At 38.4% G+C, this 24,450-nt stretch overlaps 1 protein-coding gene across 9 annotated transcripts in view; it reads left to right on the top strand.

Moving 5' to 3' along the window:
* Window positions 1-24,450, top strand: part of ARHGEF10 (Rho guanine nucleotide exchange factor 10) — a 109,623-nt gene that overhangs the window by 25,281 nt on the left and 59,892 nt on the right. For 3 of the 9 annotated variants that reach the window (XM_072333184.1, XM_072333188.1, XM_072333186.1), the window contains exons 3-15: window positions 2,710-2,880; window positions 5,256-5,552; window positions 6,810-6,876; window positions 7,805-7,884; window positions 9,078-9,134; window positions 10,507-10,670; window positions 13,809-13,925; window positions 15,077-15,191; window positions 17,028-17,140; window positions 20,600-20,677; window positions 20,898-21,077; window positions 22,367-22,483; window positions 24,184-24,276. In XM_072333184.1, the coding sequence (XP_072189285.1) occupies window positions 2,710-2,880; window positions 5,256-5,552; window positions 6,810-6,876; window positions 7,805-7,884; window positions 9,078-9,134; window positions 10,507-10,670; window positions 13,809-13,925; window positions 15,077-15,191; window positions 17,028-17,140; window positions 20,600-20,677; window positions 20,898-21,077; window positions 22,367-22,483; window positions 24,184-24,276 (1,649 nt within the window). The remainder of the gene's footprint in view (window positions 1-2,709; window positions 2,881-5,255; window positions 5,553-6,809; window positions 6,877-7,804; window positions 7,885-9,077; window positions 9,135-10,506; window positions 10,671-13,808; window positions 13,926-15,076; window positions 15,192-17,027; window positions 17,141-20,599; window positions 20,678-20,897; window positions 21,078-22,366; window positions 22,484-24,183; window positions 24,277-24,450) is intronic. The other 6 variants (XM_072333190.1, XM_072333192.1, XM_072333191.1 and 3 more) reach the window with 4 other exon arrangements.

Here is a 24,450-nt window from a genome sequence, read left to right on the forward strand (position 1 = left end):
AACCTTGCACTTTGCTGTGTTGAACCATATTAGGTTCACCCAGGCCCACCTTTCAAGTCTACACCTTTTTTATTTCCTGTGCAAAGTGTTTGTATACAAGTAGGTTCAGCATTAGCAACCATAACAGAAAAAAATAGGTAAGACCTTTTGAAAATATTTTTTATCTGAGATACTTGATTCTTATGTTAGATTTTCTTTCTTCCGCGTAAAATATGAGTTAGTTGGTTTTTGTGGGAAATGGATAGAAAGGTTGAAGGGAAGCTGCACATTCGTTGATCAGTATTTGCTCCTGGGTCCTGAGTCATTCCTTTTGCTTTTAGTGTCTCAGATTACCTTTTTTGCTGGTAGCAGTTCTTGTCTCTCTCTGACAAATGACACTGTGCTGGACTTGTGCGCCTGGGGAATTGCATCGGCGTGAAAGTGCTGGAGCAGAGAATTTGCCTGGCATCTGATACCTATGTTACCTTCACCTGCCCTAAGGAAAAGAATGGGTTCAGAAGGTTCTGTAACCAGCAGCCATAAAACTTCATGTTGCCTCCTAGATGTTTGCTTGTATGACATGGATATTTCTTATATCTATGCTCTTTTGCTGATTTCTAGAACTGACCTCCAGTGAGCAGGTAGATTCAGTGTCCTTACTCGAGCCCTCCTCAAGCAATGCCCAAGTTTCCACAGTGGCCAAATCCCATAGAAATGATCAGAGCACATCCAGCTAATTCCAGTAACCCTGTCTTCCTCTTCCCAGTATACAAAATAAAGAAGGTCTCTCTTTCGTGCTTGTAGCACTTGCTGCTGATCTTCTGTAGTTCAGCAAGAGGGGTGGCAGGTTGCAGTGTATGCAGCTAAGAGTTGTTGTGTTCTGTGCTTTTCTTGTATCTGCTTACTTATCTGGCTAGTCTGGATGACTAACGAATACTTCACATGCTGATCATTAAAAAGAAAAGAAAAAAAACCCAAAACATTCCACTTGGAAACCCCTACCTTACTAAGTTTGAACTATAGAGATATACTGAAACCAAGACAACAGCAACAAAACCTGTTCCCTTCATTTTTCCTCGGACCATTGAGCAGCAAGCAGAACAAAGTCAGGTCAGGTGGGTGCTGAATCAGGAGGAGTTCTGTGGTTGTCTCAAGTCACTTGAAAGAGATCTATAGAGTTTTTTCATCTTTAAGGAAAATGGACAAAGGCAAATATGAAAAGCCTTAATCTAAAGGCTGACTGTGTACAAAAGAATTTTAAAAAGCATCAGAATTAAATTAAATGTCCTGCTGCCTCAGCCATAAACTATGACAATAAATGCAGGATAACCCCTTTCTTGTTCCTTAATATTTTTGCAATTAGTTCACTTTCTGTCCTACAGAGAGACTGCGTGAAAGATCTTGTTATTTGTTGCTGTGATAAAATATGCTGGCTCAGCCTGACCAAAGAAACTGAAGCCTTGGCAAGAATGCTGATTACCATGACAATCTAAGCAGTCTAGAGTTGCGGATTGTGTGGATTTTATTGTAAAGATATAAAACAAGTCCTGGATGCTAGAAGAGCTGATAATATCATCCTGATTCAGGAGATCCAAACACCCTTGCGAGACTTTGTTTTTAACAGTGTGTTACCTGAAAGGAGGGAGAGAAACCTACAAACTTCATTTATATGTTTATAAAGTATTTGTGTATTTACGTAGTCAAATATTTATTTTTGTTTTGTAGTTATGTGCTGTTATAACATTTTTAATACAGGGCTGAACTCCTGTATAATAGTGGTTTTGAGGAGGAGCTTCTGGGAAAGGCTGTCTGGGCCAAAGACTTTCTACAGATGCTGTTTCTGTATGGAGACTTCCAATTAAGAGTTTTCCCTCCAAGTGATAGAAAAGCAGCTATGGTAGGTTTAGGCAGGGGATGAGGACCTTATGCTGGAACAGAGAGAGGCCTGGAAAGTTTTGTCTTTCCTACCTGCAGCATGGGATCTCCAGCATGAGATTTGGGCGTATGTACAGGTTTCCTGTGATACAAACACACAGTAAAAATAGCAGTAGATAATGCAGGGGAAAGGTTTTAAATCCTCGTGGTTTTTCCATGCTTATATGGATAAGAACAATAGCACCAAGCTGTTGTTCAGCTTTTCTTCCCACTCTCCACGCTTGAATGGAGTGGCAAGTCTCCTGTGCAAGGTTTTCATAAGAAAAGACAAAAATACTCCCAACACTGCCACGTTAGGATGTGATGGTTTCAGCCATTGCCATTTTCAAACATGAAAGATGAAATGTCAACCCTCCCTTTACCAAAATGCACCTTGGTGACTGAAATGAGTGGTAATGGGGTTAACAGGTTTAAACCAAGACTTTATTTAATACGTTGTTCCAGACTGGGGTAGGAACAGCATTCTGCTGTTCTTCATTGATGTGCATGAAGAAACACTGGCATTCTGATTTAGAAATTTGAATCAGAAAAGAGAAATGGCTTGGTGTCCAAATGTCCTGGCACAACTGTGTTTATTTTCTATTGCTTTCCTAATAATTTTATTGTTTATATTAGCAAATTTGTTGAATAGTGATGAGGTTATCAGTTTGTCAAGAGCTTTGTTTTGTTCCAGCATTGCAACAGTCAAAGGCATTGCTGTATGAATTCCATTCGTAGCATACAGCACCTGCTGGTCATGTAAAGTCATTATTAAGAGTGAAAACAGTTTAAACTAAAGATTGTCTTTTTGCACAGCTCTAGAACATGAGCCCAAAGCTGCGGGTACAAATGATGAAGAGGAAGATGAGGGAGAACAATTTGACTTTGACAGTGGGGATGAGATACCGGAAGCAGACAGGCAAGCCCTCATACCACCTCCTCCTGATCCTGGAAGTAGCACAGAGCACCAAGAGGCTAATGTCACAGGTGAGTCAGCCTGATGGGTTCTGCCTCCATTAGGCTAAGAGTCAGGATTAATCATAGAATTAAAGAAAAACATGTAAAAAGTCTACCTGAACTTGTGGAAGGCCTTTGATATGGTCCTACACCACATCCGTATCTCTCAATTGAGTTTAAATGTGGTGGTGAGTAAAGGGTTGGGTGCTCACCGACAGAAGGTTGTTGTAAACAACTCTATGACCAGATGGAGTCTGGTGATGAGTGGTGTCCACCAGGGGCCCATCTTGGAACTGGTGCTCTTCAGCATCTCTATCTCTAGTGTAGACAATGAGATTGAGTGTACCCTCAGCAAGTTTACAGATGACACCAAGATTAGTGGTGCAGCTGGCACGGTAGAAGGGCTGCTATCCAGAGGGTCCTGGAGAGGATTGAGAGGTGGGTCCACGTGAACCTAATGAAATTCAGCAAGGCCAAAGGCATTGTGTTGCACTTGGGCAACAGGGCAGTCCCAAGTTATGTGTACAGACTGGGAGAAGAGCTCATTGGGAGCAGCCCTGCGGAGAAGGACTTGGGAATTCTAATGGATGAATAGCCAGACACGAGCCATCAGGCCTTTTGCAGTCTGGAACACCAGTGGTATCTTTAACTGCATCAAAAGGGACGTGGCAAGCAGAGCAAGGGAAGTGATTGTTTCTCTCTGCTCTGCCCTTGTGAGGACCCGCCTGGAGTACTGTGTCCAGGCCTGGGGCCCGCAGCACAAGAACGATGGGGAACTGTTGTAGTGGGTCCAGAGGAGGGCCATGGAGGTGATCAAAGGCTTCTCCTTTGAAGAAAGGTTGAGGGAGCTGGGCTTGTTTAACTTAGAGAGAAGAGAAGGCTTCGGAGAGACTTCATTGTGGCCATCCATTACTTGAGGGGAGCTTGTGAGCTGGGGGGAGACTGACTTTTTACACAGACAGATAGTGATAAGACAAGGGGGAATGGTTTTAAGCTAAAAAGGGAGAGATTTAGGTTAGGTGTTTACTAAGGGGGTGGTGAGGCACTAGAACAGGTTGCCCATAAAAGTTGTGGTTGCACCATTCCTGGAGGCACCCAAAACCAGTTTGGATGGGCAACCTGATCTTGTGACTGTCATCTCTGCCCGTGACAGTGGAGTTGGAACAAAATGGTTTTTACTGTCCTTTCCAACCCAACCTGTGATATAATTCTATGATATGAAGAGAGATCTGTGGAACAGCCATGCGTGTGTTTTGCTTATTTGTGCTAGCTATACTTGTGGTGGTTTTGATAAGGCAAACAATGAACACGTGCAGTCTGTGTGGGGTTTCCCACCCATGTCCAGTACAAAGCAATGTATTGGTCTCAGTCATAGTGCCATGCTACAATAAAACTTTGCCCTTGCAACTGCAATAGGTGCAGATGAATCCAGATGTGCTGCTTTTGCAGCTAAGCTTTCTGGTTGCTGATCTTAAGCTGATATGCATTGAAACGGAGTCAGTGTCAGAATTTTGTTCATAACAGGAACCTTATTTTATTGAAGATTAAAACATGTTTTTACAACACTTGCAGATGTTTTTAATCTGAGGTATGTTCTGGAAATTACTGTATTCTGCTCAAATTGACAACAGCTGATTCTGCTGACTTTGATCCAGTTTTCTTTTGTCAACAGACACTGTGGTCATGGCAATGAGAGATAAATAACTGATCAGTTGACTGTGCAGTTTGACAATCTGGAACTTAAATACAACCTTTCTCTGAAAAATTGTTGCTTGCTTGCAAAGTCATGTTTCCAGCTCAAAAACTTCTGATTACTTGGGATCCATTTCTGTAGCTTGCTTTGAAATGGCCTTCAGTTCCACTGCATTTTAGTTCTCTAGAGATACCAGAAAGAAGAGAGTTTATTTTCAAGGAGGAAAAAAGTCTTTTTTTTTTTTTTTTTTTTTTCTGTTTCCGTAGAAGAGCATTTTCAGCTCCCTGAAGAGTGTCCCTCCAGTGAGCATTTTCTTTGCTCATGGCTATTTCTGAAATGTTTGTTATGATTGTATATGTAAGATACAAATTCCACTAGAGACTGGCTTCAAACTTCAGGGTTTAAGGCTATTTGCAGGTGTGTTTGTATGGTAAGCAAGAAGCTATCCGGGTAACCTGTTGGAAATCTCCTTATCTAGTATTTAGGATCAAGTTATTGTTTTTCCATAGGCATCTTTGTAACTTAGTTGTTTTGCTGCTGTTGCATTCCTCATCTGTAAAATGGGGAGGAGAGCACCACAGTGTGGGAATTTTGAGCCACAGATTTTAAGTAAGACGTATGTCAAGTCATATAAATGTTTGGGATATTTGTAAATACTAATGTTAAGCAGCTTGGACAGGTATAAAAAATAAAACTTTGTTTAATTTTTCAGCTAAAGGAGCTGATAACTTAGAAAAAAGTGAGAAGCTACAAGCATCAGAACCTACTGCAGAAGATACTCCAAGGAAAGTAAATCCCTACTCAGTCATAAACATTTCCCCAATGCAAGAAAAGGATCCATCTTCCTCACCAGATCCAAGTCCTCAAGATGAACCTGCCAGTCCAAACATGTCCAGTGGATATTCTGTCCCTGTGCCCTGTGGCTATGCAGTGCCATCCAATTTACCTTTGATACTGCCAGCATACTCCAGTCCTGTCATAATACGTAGTGTTTCTGTAGATGAGGAAGGTATGGTATTTTTGCAACTTACTTTATTTGAAGGGGGAATCCTTGTTTAACTTGAGACCCTTGTGCTGTTTTGTAAATGCTTACGTAGCATTCGGACTTGATGTCTGGGAGATTGTGTGTCAAAATAGAAGAATATTTTCATCATGGAGTAGGAGCTAAATTTTAGCGGGACTTAGTCAATCAGTGTCAGCTTATTTGAAAAGCACACACAAATTTTGAGTAACAGCAATAATGGGAAAAAAAATTAATAAGACTCTGCTTTCCTCATTAGGGTTGAGACAGTTAAGATGCATAAGAAGAAAATGTATAAACACTAAGGGATAAGTTATATCCCAACATTTTACATCTGCGATATTTGGCCTTTGTTTTTGCTTGCACATAAAGCAAAAGTTAGGACTCCCATCTTCTCTTACCATTGAAAATGATTAATGCTAATTCCCTTCTAATGTCACGAAATAATTTCCAGTGTCATGATTACGTATTCAAGCCAGATGATTTCTTTTCAAGTCCTCAGAATACTTGAATTATGTTCTAGCAGAATTCCTGTCTCTTTTACCTTTTCTGTATCCAGTTCTGTTTACTTGTTTTTCTAGATCTTGTGGATATAGATTTGCTGTGAAGTTTTTTTTTCCAGATGATTTGGTGAATTCTGCTTGTCCTTTTGCATGATATTAAGACAAAAGAGGAAATAACTAGGGATTATTACAAAAGTGGGAACAATCCCCCTATTTTGTAACCAGAATTGGCAAAGTTGACAGCTTAATGCCAAGACAGCAGGAGGAACAGAAAGCTTTCCATATCCTGTTTATTTTCATTTTGAATATATTATTGTTTATCTAGGTTGCAATTCTACTGTAATTCTGTGTATTATAACACTTTTTTTTGTAGCCTTTGGTATCTACTGCCACTAGGCATATCAGAGAATATACGTGAATATGTTTGTGGTGGTTATTGCCTGTAAAGGAATATGTGTTTGAGAGAGAAGAATTAAATGTGCCAGCCACTGTAATTTTCTCTGGCTAACTCTTATAACAAATTGCTCTGTCCCTCTGAATGATCTGAGTTGCAAAAATAGGTATGGTAGTGTGAAGAAGCACTTTTTTTAGATATGTTCAAGAATAAAAATGTTGCGTAGATTATTTATTGGCAGTGCTTAAAAAAGAAACAAAGTTTCTGATACTAATTTGTGCCATTTGAACCACAGTAATATTTCATTCTAAGCATTTTGGTGATTGTATGTGTTTTTTTTCTATTTAGCAGGTATGCAGTCAGCAACTGAAGAATGTCATTGTAATTCTTTAAACTCAGAGGAGCCCCACAATAGGTGACTGACAATTCAGCATGTTTTAATGATCTGTGAAACTTTAATTCCCGAGAAACTGCGGATTCAACAAATCAAATACTTCATTTTTCATTTTTCATGTCTGATTCTTTCAAGTTTTGTTATTTTTTTGACTCCTTAAATTTGCTTCTGTACCAAAATCTGGACAGATTAAGGACCAGTATATGTAACTGTCCATGACATTTTGAGGAAAATAAATATACAATTTTTATAGAGTCATCAGCTACAGCACGACTGCTGCCAACATGCGGTCGGACCAGCCATGGCTGATGGAATTCCATCACTTTTGTAGCTCTCTTTCAGATAGTTATAGCTGTTACTGGATCACCCTTCTTATCAGGCTAACTTAAGTTCCCTGTGTTCAACCCTTTTCTTGTAGGCTGTGTCTGTACCATGTCAATCTCAGTAGCCCTTGGCTAAACTCCCATCAATTTCTGCATGTCTCTGTAGAAAAGCAGTGTTGGGGAGCCAAAACTGGATGGGCTACTGAAGGTTGAGTCCCACCGATGGCAGCTAGAGAAGGAAAATAGCCTTGTCCAGGCCATTAAGAAACTGTGCACCTGTTGCTGTAACCTTGAATGTCTTTATTTTTATTTATAGTGAAAACACTTTCAAAGAGAGAGTTTTGTGCTCTGGTAAAAAATAATTTAGAAATTAATATTTCTTGAGGTTGGAAGGGAAGTGTTTTCAATTTATTGACTGAAGTCATCAGACTATTAAATGGATTAGGTTATTAAAATCCTAATTACATGCTGAAGCAGGGTTTTTAAGTAATCATCAGCCTCAGAGTGAGAACTGGAAATCAGCGAGATGTTTTTATTTATTGACTTGTTTTCTTGGATGTTTAAATGTATTGTTGTGTAGGTTTTAATACTTTTATGCCTTTTTTTTTTTCTTTCTTCCCTTCAAGTGAAGATAACCAGGTCAAGAGAGAGGATGATGCTCTGGCCAAGTGGGTTGCAGACCCTGCAAATACAGAGTGGATGGAAAGTAAGTATCAGTGAGCTCAGAATCTAGCCATAGAAGAAGGTCAGTTTTAAGTCGTGATAAACAGTACGTGTAATGTACATTGTTCTATAGCACAGATTTTACAGAGGTGTCCATGTTCATTTGTATTTTTTTTTAGGGTTATTCTGGAGTCCAACTGTGCCCAGTTAGAAATATCCAGTGGTGTAATAAAGTTATGTGTTTTAAAACAAAGTTAACATTCACTTTTCCATTCCGCTTTTTGGAATCTACAGAGTAATTAATCACTGTCTAAAGGACATGTGGCTCTATCGTGTGTATTGTGGAAATTTGCTTAAGACTGTGTGTGAAATTGTTCTCCTACAGTAACTGGCTAACAAGTTTTTAGAGAAGGTGGAAGGGAGGGAACTGGCATAATTTTTTAATGGCATCATAGAATTGCTCAGGTTGGAAAAGACCTTAAAGATCATGAAGTCCAAATACATCCATTTGAAAGCTGAACATAGATAGTGTGATTTGCTGATGGGTTATTCTGGCTGTTCTCAGATATGGCAATATGAAGGATCCCACTGGGCTGGAGGTTTATCTTAATGTCACTTGAAACAGCTGAAGAATTTACATTCCTGGCTTACCTCTTGACTTCCTAAGTTGCTCATTATGTTACTTATGGTTTTGATTCTTTTTCTGAAAACGTCAATTGCAGCTTTTTAAAGCTAACTGGTAAAGGTGTTGAGCAGCACTTTATAAGTGCTGTGATGTGAAAAGGAGTGAGCTGTCTGTGGAAGCAGATTCTGTTTTCGAGCTACTGAAGGTCATAATAAACAATGTAGATAAAAGCGCTTGGAATGTCACACATACTGTGTAATTACAGTTCCTGTGCATTATTGTGTTGTTCGAATAACCATGATTAGATGTACTAGTAAAATGCTGAGGGAAAATGAATTGTATCTCCACTATATTATGGGATTATATAATGGCTTGTGTTGGAAGGGACCTTTAAAGATCATCTAGTTCCAACCCTCCTACTGTGGGCAATTAAACCTTCCATCACATTACTCAAGGCCCATCTTTGAGCACTTTCAGGGAGGGACAGTCCACAACTTCTCTAGACAACCTTTTCCAGTACCTACCAGTACTGCCAAAATTCTTTCTTGGTCTCATTTAGTACATTTTAAGGGTTTTCTCATTCCTTTTTGTTTGCTTTGTTTTGCTTTTAGACCCAGATGAAGTAATTTATGATGACGTGCCAAGAGAAAATTCAGACTCTGAACCAGGTTTGAAGGCTTTGTAATATGGACTGTATAGATGTTACTTTAAGTTAAAATCAGTGTAACGCAACCTACGTGCATGTATACTGAACAGATGCATTAATTAAGTTCTATATAAACAGAATTAGCCCTGACAATCATCATTACATCTTACAGTGTTGAAAATTAAAGGTGACATTTGACAACATCTATCTCAGCCTGTCTCCTACACCTCTATGTCCAGACGCTGAATTCTGCTTTATTTTATAGATACACCTTGAAATTCCTGAGTGACTGTATTCTGTATGTTAGAGGGTGGCAGCATTGAGTGTTGTAGCTGTGGTAACCTAAACAAGGTAGAGTGGGTAGGGAAACAATGTTTTAAGTTGTCTACTAATATGTAATAATGCAGCATTATCACAGCTGTACAGAGAATTGCTCTATTCTTGGAAGCTTCCTTCCACATAAAGGTTGCTGTTTGATGGAAAATTGTATTCAGCTTACCAAATACTTACAGGGGAGATGTGGGGCAGCTGTTTACCATCTTAACTGAGTCTACAAAAAGGGTTTACTTCAGCTTTGCAGTGCTCTACCTCCTTGCTGTAGGGACTAGCAAAGATCTTAAAGTAGTTGGTGGAGCCTAGATCTTTCCTTAATTGGGAATGGTGGAGTTAGGGATAGAGAAGCCTCTTTAAACTTTTGCTCAGGTTTGTTGTGTTGTTTTTCTTCACCGTGAAGACTATGCTCAAAGCTTGTTTGCCACTAACAAATTATGTTTGAATTATTCTGCTTGTTTAGAAATTTGACATCTGCTTTTCATAGCTCTTCATTTGTTACTGAAATTGATTATAACCATGTTAATGATTCAACAGAACAGTTTCTTGTGTAGAGCACACATTTATCTTTAAAGCCTTAACATTTTCATTTCTTGTCCTTAGCGCAATCTAGGCAAGATGTTTATTATTAAAATTTGTTTCATTTAGAATTTGAATTTATTAAGTTGCATTTATGGGTAATGCCTTTATTAGTGGGAAGTCCCTTAGTGAACTAGGTGGAGACGTCTTTGCACTGTGGTTTCTCAGCCAGGATATAATTGTAGTTTGAGTAGCAGCTGTGAATTCTTTCTAATATGTTGTGGGATTTGGACATAGCAATACTGTTTGAGTAGGGCATGTTTCCAATGGTATTGTGGTGTGTAACAGGAGCACTGGCCGTATGTTCTGGTACTGTTTCAACACACACTCACTTTTTAAAATATTGGAATTAATTAATATTATGCAGAAGTACACATATGAAAATCTGCATTGTTCTTTATGGTGAATCCTGAACAAGGTTTTTATTGTTTAAATAAACAGGTATTTCGGTGTAGCTTTCTTTTATTTTGGTTTAATTCTTGCAGAAGAAATGATTTATGATGATGTTGAAAATGGTGATGATGGTGGAAACAGCTCACTGGAGTATGGATGGAGTTCAAGTGAGTTTGAAAGCTACGAAGAACAAAGTGATTCTGAGTGTAAAAATGGAATTCCCAGCTCCTTTTTGCGAGGCAACCACAAGAGACACGTATGTATCCTGCAGTGCTGCTCAGTCATTGAGGTTATTCTGATTTTCAACACTTGCCTTTCTCTCCTGTATTTCCTGTCTCCTTAATCCAGCTTCAAATGCCATCATTTTTATAAGGAGGTGTTAATCTGTGGGAGTAGCAGTCCAGAACAAAACACAAGAGGGTAAAGATGAAAGTATTAAACAGGAACTCCTTAAAAGAGAAAAGCTCAAACTGGTTAAAAATGGAAGTAAAAATGGGATCATTTTTCCATGTGGGCAATTCCTCACGTTTTGTTTCTTGCAGCTGCTGGATTAGTGTAAGTGATAAATGAGTATGGAAAATATGAAGAACAATTGGGGTAAGCCTGATGAAGCTTGAAGTTTTGGGATCCTTCAGGCACCCAAAAGTCACAAAACTGACAGTGTTCCATACCTGCTTGCCTTAGATCTGTATCACTTTGGTCATTTGATGGTGACTGAGCTTAAAGAAATAAAATATTAGTTTTTATGTTGTCAAAGAGAAATCTGTACCATTTATTGCGGACAGAAGAAAGGTGGTGTGATTGAAATGCTATATTGGTGACATCTATTCTCTGCCAGGAAGCCATTAGCAACATGGGTATGTGCCCTTCCTGTATCTTTTTGACTGCATTTCAGGAGGAGGTCTGCACTCCCATGCTCTCTATACTTCATTTCCTCTCTTTTTACTCTTATTGTGAGGGGGAAAAATAAATAGTCCTGCGTGTGATCTGGGGAAGCAGTCAGTTCCCTGCTCTGAGTGCAGGGAGGATGCCCGTACCCAGGTGCAGTGCAGAGCCTGGCCGGAGCACAGCTCCTTTGAGAGGAGGAGGTTTTGGTGCTTGAAGATCCTGCAAAAAAACTTGAGTTTCTCTGATGTGTGCCAACCAGTTATAGATGCCTATGAACTGCTTTGTAGTTGAGTATAGTCATTGAGCAAAATGCTCCAGCACTGAGAAATCTATAGGGGCAATACAGTGGCAGGAAGGGGAAATACCAAAACTGAGGACCAAACTTGTGCATTCTGCTTATTTTTTCATTAACCCGAGTATGTTTGCTTTAGCTGCTTTCTGATTCTCCAGCTCTAGATACTTTTTATCCTGTTTGAAATACTGCTGCTCTTGCTGCCACATTTATCGTGCCTTTATTCCAGGAAATACAGTCCCTGTACATGTGCACTTTCAAACAGAGAATGTGAGAATGTTAGATGGGAACGCTGAAGCACTTGCTCTTCTATAGCGCCTTTATTTTGCATTTTACAGGCTTCTTATCTTAATGAAAACAAGAGCCTCGTTTCTTTGTTTCCCTCCAGTATCCATTATCTGCTTTCCCTTGACCTCCATCCTTGCTGCCTGTGCTTTGGAAATCAGGGAGTGAGCAATTAGCTGGAAAAGTTGATTCCACTCAAATCAGCACTTTGTAAGCTGGGTGCTGATGTTGTGGTTTTGTTGTTGTTACTGGTTTGTTGTTGTTGTTTGTTTGTTTTTTGACCTGACTAGAACAAGTTTAAGCTGTTGCAGCAGTTTCTTTCTGGGGAGGAAGTTTTTCAACTAACCTGAAGAAAACTGAGTGTGGTTGTTGAATATCTTTGGAAGAGACTGGAAAGTACTTTGCACTTCAGCATGTAAGTCTTAATGTGGCTGCTTGTTTGTTCTTCTGAGGATAGAGGTGAGGAGGTTAGGAGTTTGTTAGCTGGTGGATGGAGAAGTCTGAGAGACTGCTGCCCCTGTATGGGTCACTGGGAGCTGGAGAAGTTGAGAAACTAGAGAGGAGATTTGGAGGAGGATGAAGAAAGATCAAAACTTTAGAATTTAGAAGATAAAACAAACAAGCTGTTGCTTCAGCATTTCAGTATAGACAGAAGCAACTCCCCTTTTTACCTACTCCTTGTATCCATTCCTTTGACTAACTCTTACTTCTCTTCAGGTCTTACGATGGATGTTAACAATATTTTCCCAGCGTGTTTCCTTTATAGTCTTTCAGAGCCTATGAGGGACTTACCTATTATTTTTTCAGTTGGTTGAAAAGTATGGGAAGGTTGGAGGCGTGATTTTAATTGTAAGTGGTAGTATGACTTCCCTCAAAGTCACTTTTTAATTATTACTTTTGAAATGATATTTTAAATTTTATTTTTAAGAATTGAAAGTGTTTATACTATCAAATATCCCTAGGCTGTGAACCAGATGCTGTTCTTAATTATACTGCTGTAATACCAGAGTCATCATGTTGGAGGTAATTGCATCCTAACCTATCCTAGTAGAGCTCAGTGCGGGACCTGCCCCTTTGTTTTCAGCTCAGTAAGCCTTCTCTTTCCTGATGCTTTGATCATTTGCCAAATAACTCTGTTGGCATCAAGCAGAGGGTTTTTCCATTGGGCTTCTTTTCTATTATAAGGCATGCCAAATATCTATTTTTTTTTCCTATTGAAATGTTGACTGCTTTCATTTGGCTTCCTCAAAATGTTTAGCGATGATTAATTAGTACTCCATTAATTATTTCTCCATGATAACTTACCTTGCAAATGAATATACTCATGCATGAGGTTGTTATGCGATCATGCAATGAGGCTGTGATAGAGCAGAGGAAAGACGCATACTTCCCAATTCCCACACAGTGGGAACAAGTCTCTGTGCCCTTCGCTATTAGATTCTCCTTTCCCAACACATTAGTACTGTAGATCTCCATTTTCTCAGGTGTCAGCAACTTCTGCAGCTTCATCAGCCTTTGAGAATTCATCTGATTCACCATTTTGAAGGAGAGTCAGAAATGCACTGGGTAGGGTTTGCGCTCCACTGAATGATGCTCGTGTTAAAACTGATGTGTTTCCGAATGGTTTGTAAGAGATGTGCATAATATAATTAATATGCAGTTAGCTTAGACTAAGTGACTTTATCTCTCTCTTTACATAGTTGCCAGCATAGTGCAAAGGTGCCTGCCTGACTTTCGGCAAGTCCAGTGAACTGCAGGGGTAACGGTCCATTCGCCGGGCTGGAGCTTCCCTGCGTGAATATTCTCTCCTTCAGTTGTCTGTGTTTCAGTAGGCAGACTGGGCAACGTGCATGATATACTTCGAGTACTTTAGCATGAAGTTTGCACTGCGGGCTGTTTGAAAAGATTGTGTCTTTTTGTACACTGTAGCTTTCTCATGACCTTACGCGTTTAAAGGAGCATTATGAAAAAAAGATGAAAGATTTGATGGCAAACACTGTGGGAGCAGTAGAGATTCAGCAACTAAAGCAAAAACATGAGCTGAAGGTAGCGTAGTTAATTTCTGTAATTAGCTATGTTTAAATTATTGCTTTTCCAACACGGGCCATGTTGTCTTTTTCTTTTAATAAGAGCTTGAAAAAATGGACAATAGTTCGTTTAAAATGAGTTCTAAATATACTGAGTTGTTCAGCAATTTGTCTTAAAAATATTCTGTCAGTAACTTTTTCTCATGCTTATTTATCAATCGTAACAGTTTCAGAAGATCAGATTGGACGCTGTCCTGCCCTTAGCGCAGAGTCTGAGCTAGGAGTACAACCCTGCTCCACAGGGCATGTCTGACCCTGGCTCTTTGTTGAATAAAAATTGTAGGACTGAGAATCTTGCTGCTATCCGTTCTGAATGGAGCTAACATACAAAGGCTGATTTTGTGGAGTTTTTATTAAGCTAAAAACTTTATCTCAGACAGAAAAAAACCTGTCTGATTGCAGCAAGACAGTTTTATTTGTATTCTAGGGAAGCTGATGATGTTAGCATAGTTCTAGCGGTGCTGGTTTTGGTGGCCGCTGGGAAAGGAAGAGTGCAAACCAGTTTAGTTTCCTAGTGAAACATCTCTTTTGTTTGTTTTGCTCCAAGAAACTTCCATTTGTGTTGTTGTGTCCTATAAAATTATACTTAATTAAATCAACATACCAGTGTCTTCAATTAATGAAATTATTACCATTTTCTGCAAAACACAGTGGTTATTTAAGAATGTAGTGAATACAAAACTGCATCTTTAAGTTGGAAATATTCTGGTAGAACTAGTAGCAGACAAATGAGAAGCCTTGCCGTGTATGACCTTTCTTAGTATTTTTTTGCTGTATAATATACAGCTGAGCTTTTGAGATTATTGTGATTTCAGATATTTCGAAGCAGAAAGGTTCTTAAACCATTTCTACTGTTTTGAACATACATGCAAAGTTGTCATAAAGTGAGACCCTTTCTTGAGGTTTGATTTTATTAGGAAGAAGTACTGATGTTCACATCTGCAGCTTGATGGTTGTGTGTATTTCCAGTAAATTTATTTGACTTTAGGCTATATTTATAGTCTCCACTTGATAGTATTTTTAATAAGATGTTAGAAGTACTCTGCATGGTATGCTGAAGTGGATTCCCATTATTCACTGAACATGTAGACTATATTTTTTATCTTACAGATGCAAAAGCTCATGAGAGCTGCTAGAGAAGGTACCAAAGATGGACTTGAAAAGACAAAAGCAGCCGTGAAGAAGGGTCGTTCTTTCATTAGAACTAAGTCTTTTATTTCTCAAGGTATGCATCTGTTATTTTACTCTGTTAATGTTGTTTCTTCTAGTTATTTCTGAGAAAGTGTGTTAATAGCTTAGTAGGATTTTTATTTGCACTAGGAACCAAGTACTGGATGAACAGAATTATAGAATCATAGAATGGTTTGAGTTGGATGGACCTTAAAGTTCACCTAATTCCATCTCCTTGTCATTGGCAGGAACACCACTCACTAGATCAGAATGTCAGATCAGCTCTGTGTCAGGTAATAATAGTTTAACATTCAGTTCAGATCACTGTACAGTCACTGCATCTTGAGCAGTGTTAGATTTAGGGTGCAGTGACCTCAGAATCTGAAAGCAAGACAGAAGAGTCCACTTAAAAAATATGAGTGTAATAGATGCTAGCTAGAAATTGGTATGTGGGGATTATAGAAGTTTGATTAGGGTACTCAGTCTGTCTTCTTCCCTGCCTTGAATAACTCTGCCTGATAGTGGAAGCTTTATCATGCTTTAGTGATTCTGGGCTTAAAAAAACAAAAGTGTGTGAGGAGGATCTTGAATTAGGAGCTGTCACAACAGAAAGAGTTCAAAATTGAAACAAGCATCAGTCCTCAGAAATGATCCTCAGAGACCACAGTCCACAGGATTTTGGTGGTTTTTTTTTCATGGGACATGGAGTACTAAGAAAACTGAAACTTCTTTCTTCTCCTTGGTAAGTCTGAGGGGCAGTCTATTTTTCTGCTCAGGTTTCTGCTCAGTTAACTAAATGGTTGTAACCTGAGAGCTTTTAGAGCTATGGTTTCAAGAAGGCAAAACCACAAGACTGGCATAAGATGATTTTTAGCAAGTAAGCTAACTTAAAGCTGTGTTGTATCTATAAGGCCTATTGCACATATCACATCCCTGTCATTGCTTAAATTTAGGAGATTCACAACCATAGAAAAGAAAGTAAATTGCAGATTTAGTGGTAAAAAATGTATTTTCACTTTCTTGCTGTTGCACAGGAGGAAATGACCTTCATCAGCACAGCAATGTTACAGTGGACCCAGCTTTCTGCTTTATTTATCTTGAGGTTAGGTAGCAGATGTAGGATATCTGTTGATGGTTTGATACTTTAGCCACTTACCAAATCAACAGGGAGCGTGTGATAAATTTGTTGACTAAGCTCATAAATTCCTCTAGCCAACAGAACTGCTTCCGTTAATTCCCTTTCTGTTATCGGCTGTAGTTTCTCACACAGTCCCTTCTTTCTCCTCTGCTGGTGTCTGGCTGTTTGACTGGCTGTGTGCTGCCACCTATCACTGCACTTCAGTCATGCTTCTTGTGTAAAATTAGTGGCACTAAGAAATGCATAGGGAGCAACGTGGAATCCCTTCTTCTTGCTTCTTGCAAGTGCCAGCATTTTGGTGTCTTTGGTTACTGATTTTGGTTCAGTTTATGGACAGTTATAATGTAATTTCTTGCGCTGAATTACATTAATAATGTGTTTAATTTCTTCCCAAAAATCATTTATTTCAAAACTGCAAGCCCTTGAGACACAGAGCTTTAATCTTAGTTGTCACACTGGACAGCCCTGTGCTTGAATCTGTGAAGAGGAAGGAAAGGTCAAGCAGAAGATGCATAGGTTATCTGCTTTTGTGCAGATTTTAGGACTTTGAACTATCTTTTGAAAGCTGCTCTTTGTTAGAGTGCTTCACAGATGCTATAGAAATGCTGAGAAATTTCATTTGCATGGTAAGTTAAGATAAGGCTGCTCTGTAAATGCTGTTCTTGGACAGTTGGATCTTTGACTTGCTTCTTTTTTTTCTTTTTAATGTATACATTCTGAAAGTTGATGTTTTGGTTAATCAATTATTTTCAGACCATAGATCAACATGCCTGGAAGAAGAGGAGCTAAATTTATTTATTGATGTGGACTGTGTGCATACAGAAGCCATTATGACCCCTATGCCCGAAGGATTATCACAACAGCAGGTAGCAGGCTTTTGGAAATCTTTTTGCCATCTGCCCTCATGCTCCACCACTCACTTTCATTCTGCTCCACATCAGTGGCTTCGGGGTTTCTTGCTTTCCAAACATGTTTGCATTAAAATGAAACAAGTAGAAATCTAATTCAGATCTGAATAAGTAGGTTTTAAAAAGTGGTATATGTGTGTAGAATTGCCTCAGTCCTGCAGTCAACCAGAAATGTGAAATGTTTAGCATTATGAAATTAAGATCTACAATAATTATATTATTTACTACCTAAACACTTAAATGTAAACGTGATGGCTTGGAGTGAAAAACAAGAGTTTAAGCATTTTTGTTGAGTCAGAAGACAATTCTATATTTCTGGAGCTCCAAGATTTCTGTTTTAAATATAGGGAATATTCTGCATACTCTCAGAGTCTTAAGTTTTCTTTTTACTTAAAAAAAGATAAAGTCAGGTCTACAGAAGAGTCACCCCCTCACCGTCTGTATTAATGCTGGAAACCATCAGCATCAGTTTGAATTTTTGGCTGAAAATAAATCCTGTGGGTTTGTGTTACTGTATTGTTACCGTAAGTAATAATAGCTGGATGTGGGCTTTTAGTATTTTGTGGTGTTAAGTCCTGAGTTGGTCAGTACCTCCAGAAAATGCACAGCAAATCTAACAGTATTCCTTAAAAAACAAATTAAGGGGTGATTGAGTAGAGTTGTATGGGCTTTTTTTTTTTTCTTTACCTGCCAAGTTTCATAAAATGTTAAAATAAATCTTTAAATAAAATGTTAAAACTTGGCAAATTTTAAATGAATATATCCTCTTCAGGAAAGTGAGAGAGCACTCTTAATTTGGTATAAACTACTATTCTTGGTTATCTACCCAGGAGGAGCTGCCCAGCTTAACAGGGATGGAGTTAGGAAAGCCAGAGCTCAGCTGAAGTTAGTGAAGTGTGATGAACAAAAAGAAAGGTTCCTTATATATACATATATGAATATATACGTATATATATATATTGATGTACATGTAAGAAAAAGGAAAGTTAAGAAAAATATGGTCTGACAAAGGACACAGAGGAGAATGAGAAAGTCAGCTTTTACTAATTGTCCTTAGACCTTCAGAGTCTCCAACCCTAAAAGGCAGGTCCTGTGAATTATTACCTGCAGTGGAAGAGGATACAGCTAAGGGATACCGATGCTGTAGCCAGTTGGAATTACACATGTGTGACACAGTCTGGAGGACAGCAGAGTACATGGCAACTCCGGGTGTCCCAGTTGTATTGGGACTGGTGAACTTGCTTTGGTGTACTCCAGAAGCCCCTTGCAACCTGAATTACTCTGGGATGAATAAGTTGAGTTCATGAACGTGCTTGCTTTAAACAGTAGGTGGCGGGATAGCTTTTGTTTAAAATCAGGCTCCTGTTGGTCTATTATGTCTGCTTTCTGTACCTATCATGTTAGCTTTTGCATCATTTTAAGACTGTGACATGAAATCTTGTTATACGTTGTTTATGTTTGTATGTTACTTCTACTAGCAAAAGTGCTAAGACTTGCATGTAGGCCTTATGTAAGCTATGAATATCATGACAAACTTGTAGCACTTGAAAGTATTTAATCAGTGTATTGTAGAGCCTGAAAAAAATATTCTGCAAATGTATTTATTCTTTTCAGAAGAACGAAGTGTGACAAATAGCGGAGATACTATCTCCTACTGGAGCTGCCAATATATTATACCCAGTAAAAAGCTGTTAAATCCAGGCTAAATTAAACACAATGAATTTTACCATATATATATTTAAGCAAGGGCTCACATAATTTTTAAATCTTCTTTTGAAATGCCAGCGCTTGAAAGAAAATCCTTACATGACCTGCATATAACTTAGTAATATGAAATACAAGTGTGGAGAATTAAAGGCAGCTGCAGAGAATAAAGCAGGAGGCCACAGGGAAGAGAAGCAAATCTGAGATTTGAGTTTCATGGTAATTTATGATAGCTTAAAATAGGAAAAGAAGCATTTTTTCCTTGTCTTGTGCTTGTGGGGAATGCTGTATTTCTGCCCTTGTATTGCTTTCTCCCTCAGACAGGACACTGCTTTTGATGAGCTGGATTTGAAAGTTGTTTTGTGTGAAAACAAATCCCTAAAAATCAAGAAATCTAATGCTTATCAGTTAAAAGTTTTCCTTTTGAAACATATCAATTTCTGCATCCTTTTGCACATGCAATATGCATTTCAGCTGAGGGAACGAAGGAGGATATGTGATGAATAGCCTACAGTCTGTAAACAAAAGATATGATAGTATTTCCTGAAACTTTTCTAATTGTTTCAATTGGTATGAGTATAGATAAGGTTTTCGCTTAGGTGTGTGTCATGGAGTTATCTCTGTATATATCTGTGTCTGTGACAGTGGGACAGCAGGCCCACAGGTACAGTGGCCCAAAAAGCTGGGGGGGTGAGGGAGAACAAACAGGGAAATGAATAATAATATTAAATAGGGAAAAAAAAAAAAACAGCAGCAACGATATGAGGAGGAGTTAATTTACTAATTCTAATAACAGAAATACAAGTTAATTGGGATTGAAGCTAATAAACCAAATAAATGAGAGAGTGTCCCAAACCAAAGGCCTTACTCTAAAGCTGAAGGTCAGATGGCTAGGAAGCAAACACCTCTGAGATGAGCAACAAAAAAGAGAGCAGTCTTATGACTTGCGAGCAGTTTTATCTTTCCCTCATAATGGCAAACAGAAACAAAATGTCCTCTTGGGTATGAAGTACTTCAATTCTAAGAACCAGAAACCCAGAAAATTGGCAGTTCACAGAACTGGAACATTAACTCTTTAACTCCCAGTGCTCTACATGATGTTATGATGTGGGATACTGATAACAAAAGTCGTAAAACCATGACAGCATGGTAATATTGCCACCCTGATCCCCTTAAGCCCAAATCCTGACTTAGATACTTTATTTTACTTTACTTTGGTCTTGCCTTAAAAGGGCAATTAATTTTTGCTTGTTTGTCCTACAAATCAGTTCTATAAAGTTTATGTAATATTTAAAAAAATGAAAGTAGAAAGAAGGAAGTCTGCTTGAAGTCTGATTGTCAGACACCATTACCTTGTTTTATTGTGGCTATTTACTGAAATGGCCAATACCATTTGTACCTATTGTTATCAATATCAATGTCTAAATTTATATATCTAGAATTAGATCATATTGGAATTGAAGTTTGGAATTGGAACAGTCAGCAAAGACTACATAGGCTTACAGTAACTGTTGTTGTCCCAATAATAGTTTTAGAGTAATGATGAATTTAATTACTCCTGAAGAGGCAGAGTATTCATTTTATGGCTCTCCCAGTACTGCTTTGTGGATTTTTGCTTGTTATTAATGTGGAAATTTGATCATGAGTATTCCTTGTTAAGATGAACATGTTTATCTGATTGGAGTCTCTGAGAAAACTGTTTTTCCTCAACAGGTTGTGAGAAGATATATTTTGGGCTCTGTAGTTGATAGTGAAAAGAATTATGTAGATGCTCTGAAAAGAATATTGGAGGTATGGTATTAACTTTGGCATTTTATGATTTGGAAATTTGAAATTAGTCCTTAAAGAAACTGTAGCGTGACTCACAGACTTTCCTACAGATACTCTGTGCCAAAAATTAAGTGAGATTTTATATGTATATACTGTTACATAAATTGTTATTGTTTCTTCTGTGTATATGAGATCCCATTTTTCAAGTGGTTTTAATTTATTTATATCTTTTCTTCCACAGCAATATGAGAAGCCCCTTTCAGAAATGGAACCAAAGTTACTGAGCGAAAGAAAACTCAAAATGGTCTTCTATAGAATTAAAGAAATTCTTCAGTGCCATTCATTGTTTCAAATAGCACTGGCCAGTCGTGTGTCTGAGTGGGATTCTGTTGAAATGATTGGCGATGTCTTTGTTGCTTCAGTAAGCAAATACATCTGAACAGATAATCTGTTTTTATTGTAGAATTCAATATTCAATGGTGTCTTTCTGTCTAGTTTGACCATTTTATTCCCATGATCTTCAGTGCCTGTGGCAACTGTCAGAATGTGTGTGTACCATTCTGCTAAAGAACATGTATCTTCAGCTAGCTTAGTAGATGTCAAGATTGTGGCTAAAATTTTCAGGCTTTGCTGAAGCTCTGAGATGCTTAACTAGTTTCTTTTTCAGAGGAGAGTGATTCAAAAACCCACCAAAATTAGGGTGAGATTGAAGCTCCATATCTCTTAAAAAGCAGGTAGTTTTACATACATGACACTTAGAATATTGCTGAGAATAGGAAAAAAAAATCATGGTAGGTAATGTCCTGAATTCTTCAGTCTGAATTAAGCCTGGAGCACAGGTATGAAGTATTAATAAAACTTAAGTTTTAACTCCATCCAGTGGAGGACCGAACTGGCCACTGGTTTGAATTAGAGGAAACAAAATGTTACCTCGATTGGTAGAAAAAAATTATTCCCATAAGTATATGGATGGAAAAGGCTACTTAACTTGCTGATTTGAGTACTTTGCTTCGTTGCCTCCCAGATGCTGGGTGTTACAGCCTTTTCCTTTCATCCAAAAGAGAGCTGGGATCTGTGTGTTTTAGTGCTTTGACTCCACTTTAATGAAAAAGAAATGTTTACTAATGGTATTCTTTTTAAACCTGATCTATTTTGTTTTGTCTGGAACAAGTTGGGGTGTATTAATTAGACCAGCTCTGCAGAAGAGAGGGGTAATCTTTACTAAGAAAGCAGTGGGCAGTGATCTTTCCCTTTGTGTGGCAGTTTGCAAGCCGCAATGTCTGCTTTCTTGATAAATGCCCACTGAAGATGGGGCATGAGTAGGATTGGGACTTCACTTGTTCATCAAATCTGGAAGGTAGGCAGCAGTGTGTTATTGCTGTTGATCATGGGATCTCACCAGCTGCTTTGACTCTCACTTGGAGGCCTCTTGATTACTCAGTCCTCATGCTCTAGTATCACAGCCAAGATGATGCTACTTCTGTAAATTTACGTTTCTGTAATTCGCAGCTGCTGCATCTTTAGATCTCCAGCCCGTGTTTTGCAGAAAAGTTATTTCAGGCATCATGAGTATTTCTGTAGATCCAGCACTAAGCTAAGCAAAAGCCTTTAGCACCTAACAAAATGAGTCCTTAATCTGTCAGGGCTCTGAATAATGCTTTCATATGTCTTTTGGACTTATGCATAAGGTTTACCTGTTTATGTCTTTAGTTTTCGAAGTCAATGGTATTGGATGCATACAGTGAATATGTAAACAACTTCAGTACAGCAGTGGGGATTCTTAAGAAAACGTGTGCCACCAAACCTGCCTTTTTGGATTTCTTAAAGGTGAGTTATTGTTTCACTGCTGTATTTTCAGAATAACATAATTTTAGATCTTGCATGTATTTTGGAGTGCAGAGTATTTTTGTTTTTGTTCAGATCAGTTTACTGACTGGTGTTTGCATGGCTGTACTTGACAAAAGATTGGAGTTCTTTCTTGCCAGGTGACCTTCAAAGAAATAGTTTGCCATTTGAATCTTCTTATTTGGGATTAGTTTCATGTCTGACCTCCTCATTATGTTGTGCAGAGTCATACAGCCATAATTCTGGTCCACATTAAATTCCTATTATTTTGAAAGTATTTTTTTTTTTTTTTGCAATCTGGTGTTGGGGGGGGGGAAATTGAAAATATTTGTACAGAATGCTTATTACCCTGATGAATGTGAAGCTTCCAGTAGCATTTATTGAAAGCCTGGCACATGCAACAGAACTGCTGGGAAGTCTTAAGGATGATACCCTACAGAGGGTAGGCAAAATCCACTGCAAGGCACTTAGGCTGTCAGATACTCTGCTGAGAGCCTAGAAGCTGTGTTTGTTCTATTTCCCTGAGTGTTCTGGATTGAGCTGTGCCTTTCAGAGTTGTTACCCTGCCTGTTCTGTGGAGGTGGTCAGTCAAACACTAAAGTTGGGTGCCCTGGGAAAACTAAGAAGTAAGCTTGTAGGTTGCATAGAAGTTTTGGGTGGTGGGGTTGGGAGAGCTAATTCCTAATCTGTCTTGAGATTTTAAGATTAATTAAAGGCATTTGGGGAATATGGCAGCAGCAGCACACGGGATTATATTTTGAAAGCTTTTAGCACTGTCAAACTCTCTACTGAGTTATATATATAAAAAATATATCTATATCTATCTATATGTATATATGTGCCTTGGAGATAAATAGGGAAACAAATTGCTGTGAGGCTGATAATAAAAATAGAATATAAATAGGAATTGGAGTGTTATACACATTCAGCGTTGTTTGTTTTTTGTACTGTAATATTTCTTCTACTCATCTTGGGTTGGGTCATCTGATTCTGATCAGCATATTTACAGATGTTGGAGTGAGTTATATACAGGTCTTCTGCACGTGTCAGTGATATTCTTTTCTGTTCTTATCTGCTAGTCCTGATAACCTAAATGGCAAATTCTGATAAATTTCTTTCCAAACAGAAATCAGTGCTTTTTTCCTTTGTTTCTTTTAATAAAGAAATTGGAAGTCTCTTTTTGTTTCTGTAGTACTGAGGTGATTGTGTTTTCCATAGATTTTCTCTTAAAAACACATTGGCTATTACACCTCTCTGGTCTCAGTCCCAAGAAACAGTGCAACAGCAGTAAATTAGACTATAAATCAACAAATCACTTAGGAATTTTAAATTTAAGACCCTGAGCAAGTACATTTGCTTTGTTGTCATTGATGTTTAGCAGACATTTCATGGCTGGTTATATGCAAAGCATGAAGGTGCTGTAACAGTGCATACATACATGCTGCCTTGCTGATGAGGCTCCTTCCCAGTTGTACTTTTTTAGGGAGGAGATTTTAGTTGAGTGGCCATTCCATTATCTTAATAATGATTTATTATTATTATTTTTAATGAAAATGAGAATCTTTGCAGTACTGCTGTAATGAATGGTTATGATGTTGAAGAACTTTCATAAAATATTTTCCTTTCATTCTGTTCCTGATATACTTACGGAAGTAAAACGGTGTGACATTCTTGCATTGCAGCAGTGCCAGGAGTCGAGCCCTGATCGGATTACGCTGTATGGTTTAATGATGAAACCTATCCAGCGCTTCCCACAGTTCATTCTGCTGTTGCAGGTAAAGAATATTTACCAAATAGACTTACCCAAGTATGTTCTCATTGCGTTCGCATGTGGCTTGTCTGTGAGCTTTCTGGGTAGCTATCTTTTGCTGGAGAGGAGCATGCTGCAGTGAGAATGACCACTGGATCATGAGGAAATAACAGGGAAGAGAACTTCAGCGCACCATTAT

The sequence above is a fragment of the Excalfactoria chinensis genome, chromosome 3 (genome assembly GCF_039878825.1).
Source record: "Excalfactoria chinensis isolate bCotChi1 chromosome 3, bCotChi1.hap2, whole genome shotgun sequence".
In the NCBI taxonomy this organism is placed as follows: domain Eukaryota; kingdom Metazoa; phylum Chordata; class Aves; order Galliformes; family Phasianidae; genus Excalfactoria; species Excalfactoria chinensis.